This window comes from Helianthus annuus, chromosome 1 (assembly GCF_002127325.2).
Source record: "Helianthus annuus cultivar XRQ/B chromosome 1, HanXRQr2.0-SUNRISE, whole genome shotgun sequence".
Classification (NCBI taxonomy): domain Eukaryota; kingdom Viridiplantae; phylum Streptophyta; class Magnoliopsida; order Asterales; family Asteraceae; genus Helianthus; species Helianthus annuus.
The window spans coordinates 8,376,769-8,384,338 of NC_035433.2; the positions used below are offsets into that span (position 1 = coordinate 8,376,769).

At 35.4% G+C, this 7,570-nt stretch overlaps 1 protein-coding gene across 3 annotated transcripts; it reads left to right on the forward strand.

The window, feature by feature from the left end:
- The first annotated feature begins 238 nt into the window (after positions 1-238).
- Positions 239-7,188, forward strand: LOC110864802 (serine/threonine-protein kinase Nek2). 3 transcript variants are annotated; one of them, XM_022113961.2, is made up of 16 exons: positions 240-484; positions 2,607-2,747; positions 2,854-2,920; positions 3,012-3,077; positions 3,164-3,210; positions 3,298-3,343; positions 3,428-3,508; positions 3,590-3,632; positions 3,720-3,769; positions 4,272-4,353; positions 4,427-4,476; positions 4,586-4,659; positions 4,751-4,802; positions 5,302-5,736; positions 6,302-6,970; positions 7,007-7,188. In XM_022113961.2, the coding sequence occupies exons 2-15, from the start codon at positions 2,662-2,664 to the stop codon at positions 6,923-6,925; spliced, it is 1,803 nt and encodes a 600-aa protein (XP_021969653.1). In that variant the 5' UTR covers positions 240-484; positions 2,607-2,661; the 3' UTR covers positions 6,926-6,970; positions 7,007-7,188. The 3 variants fall into 3 exon arrangements, with proteins under 3 accessions (XP_021969666.1, XP_021969653.1, XP_021969645.1); XM_022113974.2 differs by having other exon boundaries at positions 239-484; positions 5,302-5,733; positions 6,302-7,188; XM_022113953.2 differs by having other exon boundaries at positions 241-484; positions 6,302-7,188.
- The last annotated feature ends 382 nt before the right edge of the window (positions 7,189-7,570 follow it).

A 7,570-nucleotide genomic window follows, 5' to 3' on the forward strand; every position in this document is an offset into this window, starting at 1 on the left:
CCCTTCTAGTTAATAAAATAAAAGGATGGAGTTAACCTAGTACACTAAAATGACAACGTTTAAAATTATTTGTATAAAAATAATAACGTTTCAAACATTTGGACTAAACTGAAAAAAATTGAAAATCCAAATACAAACAACCCCCTCAACGACAAACAATAATGAGACATTTGACTTCAATAAATATTTGGGAAAAATACACGCCCAAAAATATTATAAAACAAATATCTGCACGTTTTCAAGTTTGAAATCTCGCATTTTTACCTTTTCCGCTATTCCTTTATTTCCAATTCTTTTGCCGCTTCTTATTCATCTCCGGCAACATCTCCGGCGACCTTCACCGGAATACTCCTCTTAAGCACTTCATCCTCACACACCTCCTCAAACAACTGATCCGTTAATTCCACCATTACATTCATCCGATTCAACAACTGACGATAATTATGAATTAATGAATAATAATGATCATCTCCTTCAGTTTCAGGTACTAAACTATATCGAATCTCATTTTCTCCGTCACCGTTACTGAATTCTTATATCGTTATTCGTTAATTACTACTGTTTTCATGTACTCATAATTTAGGTTAATTTTCATACATAACTTGTTGTTAATTGATTACTCTTATTCTGTTTCCGTTTGCTCTGTTATCGTTATCGATATTGTTGTTGTGATTATTATCATGTAATTATGATTTTTTGTTTCTACGGTTAATTTTCATACCTAATTTGTTGTTAATTGATTTTTCGTTTGACTTTTTGGAGATTATTATTAGTGAAATTTATACTGTTTTCATGTAATCATGCTTTAGGTTTTTGTTATTCGTTTCATGGATAGTTAGGTTATTGTTATGTTTCCGTTTGCTCCGTCAATGTTATCGTTATCGTTGTTGTGATATTCATGTAATTATTGTAATTTAGGTTTTTTATTTTTGTTTCACGGTTATTTTCCAATTTTCATACCTAACTTGTTGTAAATAAATTGATTACTTACAGCTACCTTACTGAACCTATAACTATTGAACAAAATCGGTACCGGTATCCATTTTTAGGGTTCCTATTTCGGTATTAGTTGGTTTCGGTATTTTTCGATATTTTTACATTGCCAGTACCTAACTGATACCGACCTAACGAAAACAGGTATTCAATTTTAAGGTTTTCGGTTTAGGTACTAGTCAGTTTCGGTATTTTTATACTACTGATACCCTATGCAGTTAATATCGGTGATATATCGGCCCCCTAGTAAAATATCGGTGTCAAATATCAGTACTGATAATATCGGCGATATTTGACGATATAACCGATATATCACCAATGGGTGGGGTTCGGCTACAAAGTCCAAATTTCTTAAAAAGTGTAAAATGTAATAAAACACTATAATTTCAGCCATAAAACACACCTAAAACCCACAAATAATAGAGTGAATATTACTAAAACAGTAAAACACCATATTCAAACCTTAATAGTCCATAAAAACTTCAAACACACCATGGTAAAACTATGAATATAAAACAAAACAAGCTAATCAACATAAAACACAATAATGTTTGTCATTTCATAATCAGAGCCTTATCATCCAAAACACAATACAAAACCGACATATATGATATTTTAGTAATCTTTGTGGGTTTTTGGTGTGTTTTATGGTTTGACATTATGGTGTTTTATAACTTTTTACACTTTTTAGGAAATTTGGACTTGGTAGCCAACTCCTAGCCTATCACCGATATATTAGTGTTAAATTGCTATATATATAAATTCTTCATTATATTAAAATTACCGATATCTCACCGAGATAACCTATATCTCAAATATTAGTCCTTGATCGATATCCGATATTTTACCGCATTAACTGCATAGCCCAGTACCAAACCAATACCAATCTAACAAAAACAGTACCGGTATTCATTTTTAGTATTTTCGTTTTCAGAATTTTTTGGTATTTTCACACTACCAGTACAGTAGCGTTATAATCGTTACGGTATTCGGTTTATATTTTTAAACGTTTTTGGTATGGGTACTTTTTGTTACTGTATCGATTTCATCCCTGATTTGGTTATTATCCTGTTTTTCTGTTTGACTTTTTGGAGTAAATTATTAGTGAAATTTCTACTAATTTCTCCTTTTGGCAGCATTAAAGTGTGGTTTTCCGAAAATAATCATTTTATTGTGACCCTACTTTATACTTTGATGTCTTTTGTCTGTAGAGAAAGGATGTTAGTGGTTGCATATTATATTTTAGTAATTAATTGTTATAAAATTAATCAGATATGGAATATATTATTGTTTTGTAGGGTCAATGATTTTGTGAAACCTGATGCAGACATCAACTTAAATTGATTTGTGTAAATGAGTTGATGTTTATGGTTAGGTGTAAATCTGGTGCACAAATTATTGTTATTTAAGTGAATTAATAACTTCCGGCCAACCCAATTCTAGTAATGTCTTTTTCTAGTTTTTGCAAGTATTATGTCATCAATTAGTCATATATGAAGTTTGTGTCACACAAGCTTCTTGTGTCATTAGTTGCTTACAAGTTTTTAATTTGCTCTTTTGGGCTGCTTACAAGGTTTTGAGATTTTGATTTTTTTTTTTTTTGTGTATGTTAGCTGAGTTTGATCATAAGAAAGTGTACCGGAAAGTGTTGAAAGAGTTGAGATCATCATGGAGAATTATGAAATACTAGAACAAATTGGTAAAGGGTCCTTTGCTTCTGCTTTACTTGTGAGGCATAAACATGAAAACAAAAGGTGAAGTTTTTTTTTTTTTTTTTAATTTAATTATGTTGGTTTCATAGTTATTGGTTTGCAAATTGTATAGTTGTTTATCGGCTATTTGATATTTTCGCCATTTCAGGTATGTTTTGAAGAAGATTCGACTTGCTCGCCAGACTGATAGGACCCGCCGATCTGCTCTCTTGGAGGTTTTATTACTTCCGATATATCTAATGCACATGACGTATTAAAATTAACACTATTGAGTCTGCTAAACTGAGATGATTTTGTATTATGCAGATGGAACTTATTTCTACTGTACAAAATCCATTTATAGTGGAGTACAAAGATTCATGGGTCGAAAAGGTTCGTGCTAAACTTAGTATTGTGCTTCACTTGATATATGTTGTCTAATGTATGTTAAATTTATAATAATTTTTTTTTTCTCTCAGGGTTGCTATGTATGCATCGTTATAGCGTACTGTGAAGGAGGAGATATGTAAGTTATATTTTTCTGCAGTTTCACCCTTATATGACCGTTCTTGCGTCAAGCTGCTATATAAGTAATCATTTTGTTTTCGTATAGGGCGGAAGCAATAAAAAAAGCCAACGGTGTTCATTTTTCAGAAGAGGTTAGTACCTTTAGTTCCTTTTATGTTCATTTTCTATATTAGCTTCACAATGCTGACCGACTTTTATTTGCATTTTTTTTTCAGAAACTTTGCAAATGGCTCGTTGAACTGTTGGTGGCACTTGATTATTTGCATGTCAATCATATTATTCACCGTGATGTCAAGGTTAGTCATATTTTCACAATATAATATATATTAGTCGGCAATGATACAACTCGTGTTTGATCGTTGATGCATATCTTTCAGTGTTCAAATATCTTCCTAACAAGAGATCAAGATATCCGACTTGGTAATAATTGCTGTCTAATATCTTTGAAATCATAACACATGCATCGTATAGCCTCGTATTAATCTGGGCTGCTTTTCTCCTCTTTAGGTGATTTCGGTCTTGCAAAAATGTTAACTTCTGATGATCTTGCATCCTCGGTAATTTTTTCTAGCCTTTACGGGTTTAAGTTTTACGAGTAAATAAGAGTAAAATGTCATTTCGACGCTCAGGTTTGGCCAGTTTTGCGACTTTCGTCCAAAGGTTTGTTTTTCAACATCTGGATCGAAAAGGTTTGAAATCTTGCCATTTTCATCCGACTCGTTAACTCCGTCCATTTTTCTTCGTTAAGTCAGGGGTATTTGATTTCCGTCTTTTTTGTTAACTTAAAAGGCAATTCCGTCTTTTTACATAAAGTGAAGAAGACCGAATTGCCCTTTAAGTTAACTAAAAAGATGGAAATACCACTGACTTAACGGAGAAAAATGGATGGAGTTAACGAGCCGGATGAAAATGGCAAGATTTTAAACCTTTTCGATTTAGATGCGGAACAACAAACCTTTGGACAAAAGTCGCAAAACTGGCCAAACTTCAGGAACGAAAATGGCATTTTACTCTTTAAATAATGATCTATTATCTCTTATTTAACTGGTTAACTTTCAGGTCGTGGGAACTCCTAGTTATATGTGCCCTGAACTTCTTGCAGATATACCTTATGGTTCAAAATCAGACATATGGTCATTAGGTAATTCTTAAAAGGCTAAAACAGTTAATTAAGGTTTTTGTTTACCACCCGTTCTGACACATAACTTGTTCAGGATGCTGCATGTATGAAATGGCCGCGTTCAAGTCTGCATTCAAAGCTTTCGTAAGTCACTCATGCGTTTTTCATGAACTTAGTATTAAGTCTTAACTATGCTTTTACAGCAGTATGTGAAGCAGTTAATTATCGACGCTAAAACTTTATTTATGAGCAGGACATGCAGTCTCTGATCAACAAAATAAATAAATCCATTGTGTCTCCACTCCCTACCATGTATTCTGGAACATTGTGAGTTATTCATTTTACCATATAATTTAGTTTTTCACTTTTGTCACTTTTTTTTATTTAACTTCTCTAACTTTTACTTATCTGTTTATAGCCGAGGACTTATTAAGAGTATGCTGCGGAAAAACCCAGAAATGAGACCAAGCGTATGTAAATCTGTTACCTTTTCTTTTTAAAGTAAAAAATGTCGTTTTCGTCCATGAGGTTTGGCCAGTTTTGCGATTTTCGTTCAAAGGTTTGTTTTTTCGCATCTGGATAAAAAATGTTTGAAATCTTGCCATTGCATCCGGCTCGTTAACTCCATCTATTTTTTTCCGTTAAGTCAAGGGTAGTTTTGTCTTTTTGTTAACTTAAAGGGCAAGTCGGTCTTTTTCACTTTATGTAAATAAGCGAATACCCTTAAAAAAAGACTGAATTACCCTTTAAGTTAAAAAAAAGACGGAAATACCCCAGACTTAACGGAGAAAAACGGATGGAGTTAACGAGCCGGATGAAAATGGTAAGATTTCAAACCTTTTGGATCCAGACGTGGAAAAGCAAATCTTTGGATGAAAGTCGCAAAACTGGCCAAACCTTAGGGACGAAAATGACATTTTACTCTTTCTTTTATTATAGAAGCAATCTTATATGGAATCTAATCTGCAGGCTGCTGATTTGCTCAAACATTCACATCTACAACCATATGTACTTAAACTCCATCTTAACATCAACAGGCCTAGACGCCATACGCTTCCAGCCCAGTGGCCCGATTACAACTACGAAAAGAAAACCACGTTCATTGAGCCCGAACCCAGACCCGTTCATTATCACAACGGTAAAAGACCGTCTTTTAGCAGTGACAGGGGTTTGAATCCTAGTATATCCGAACACGATCAATATTCTTCGTATTCTCAAACGTCAACAAGAAAGCTATCCATTGGCAGTGTTGAAGAATATATACAAACAGAGAAGTTAGTAGCTGCCAGGTCAGCAAATGCTGTTAGAACTCCAAGAGTCACTCCTGTAAAACCTTCTGTTATCACTCCCAGAAGACACATTGCTTCACCAAATGTGATAAGACGGAGTTCAGATCGTAATGTGGTAAGTTTTTGTAAACGAAATAATATCGGTTTTGAGTTTAAAAGTTCAGAAACTGTTGAAACCGACTTAACCGTCTTATGTTAATTTTTTTAGTAAATGTCATTTTCGTCCATGAGGTTTGGCCAGTTTTGCGACTTTAGTCCAAAGATTTGTTTTTTTTTTGTTTGCATCTGGGTCCAAAAGGTTTGAACCTTGTTAATTCCATCCATTTTTCTCTGTTAAGTCAGGGGTATTTTTGTTGTTTTGGCTAACTTAAAAGGCAGATCGGTCTTTTTTACTTTATGTAAAAAGACCAAATATCTCTGAAAAAGACCGAATTGCCGTTTAAGTTAACAATAAATACGTAAGTACCCCTGACTAAACCGAGAAAAATGGACGGAGTTAATGAGCCGGATGAAAATGGCAAGATTTCAAACATTTTGAATCCAGATGCGAAAAAACAAATGTTTGGACAAAAGTCGCAAAACTCAGGGACGAAAATGGCATTTTACTCTAATGTTTATAATAGCAGTTTTTACACTTATATACCACCTAACCATTATGTTAATATCTGTTCTGTTTTCAGCTTCCGATATCGCAAACTCCGACCAGCATATCGTCGCGAACAGCTCGTCGGACATCTTTACCCTTATCAACACGTGCCACGAAGCCACATTTGGGGTTCGAATCACCAGACGTATCAGTCAACGCTCCGCGGATCGACAAAATGACCGATTTACCCTTAACGTACACACAATCACCCGTGATCATACCAGCCCGCAAAACTTCTTCAACATCTGCCCAATGTTCTTCTGCTACTTCTTCAAACACAAACACCATCCCGGACCGGTCCATTACAATCGACATGTGTACAGTCAAGACCGTGAACCCCAGCCAAAGCAACCAAACATGCGCGAGTGGGGCTCATTCTACAAACAACAGGAGCGATGACACGTCATCGGATTTAAGGGGACATAGGTGTAGGTTTGACACCTCATCATACCAACAACGAGCAGAGGCGTTAGAAGGCTTGTTGGAGTTCAGTGCACAGCTTATGCAACAAGAACGGATAGAAGAGTTGGCAGTTTTGTTGAAACCGTTTGGGCCCGAAAAGGTGTCTCCTAGAGAAACCGCAATTTGGTTGTCAAAGAGCTTGAAGAGAACCGGAGGCGCAACAGGAACCGGAGCTAACGTTGTGGGGAATTCGTAGTCGGTTTGTGTTTGGTAACCTTTGTCACATTTTGTTGTTTGTTCATGTAATCATGTGGTTGTGTAGACTGTAGAGCTGAACTGTAATGAGGCTAGTTGTGAACTACTTGTTCATGTAACTTAGGATGAGACCATCTCACTTGAGTCGAGTCTATGTACCATTACCGATAATTGGTGTGGAAAGTGAAGGCAGACACGAGCCTCGGTGGGATCCTCGATCATGGTGTTTAGGTAATCGATCGAATGTTACTTCTAGTTCTAACTTGTTTGGTGTTGGATCATATTAACGTCGGACTATGGACGTTGCGTACCATGTGTTCTTTGAGATCTGAAAATGCAACCAAAATGGTTTCACAGATTGCTCAGGGTTGTTCAAATAGCTTGTGATTCGTTTAGAATTAGCTTATAAAATCTTAAGTAAAATCAGCTCGAGCTAATTCGGCTAGAGCCATTGGCTTGTACGTACATTTAAACCGGTTTGGAGTACAAAAACAAGTTTCGCCCCAAACCGAATCGTTTTTTTAACGGGCAAACTGGTTCGGGTTATCAATTTATTTTAGGGTTGGAATGGATCGGGTTCAAATTGGTTTAGAGCACTAAAACCCTTTTTTTTTGGATCCGGCCCAAATTGATTTGGGTTGAAAAT

Coding starts and splice junctions, on each gene's coding strand:
- LOC110864802 (XM_022113961.2), top strand. CDS start 2,662: ATGGAGAATTATGAAATACTAGAACAAATTGGTAAAGGGTCCTTTGCT. Junction 3,211..3,297: donor TACTGTGAAGGAGGAGATAT/GTAAGTTATATT, acceptor GTTTTCGTATAG/GGCGGAAGCAATAAAAAAAG. Junction 3,344..3,427: donor GTGTTCATTTTTCAGAAGAG/GTTAGTACCTTT, acceptor TTTTTTTTTCAG/AAACTTTGCAAATGGCTCGT.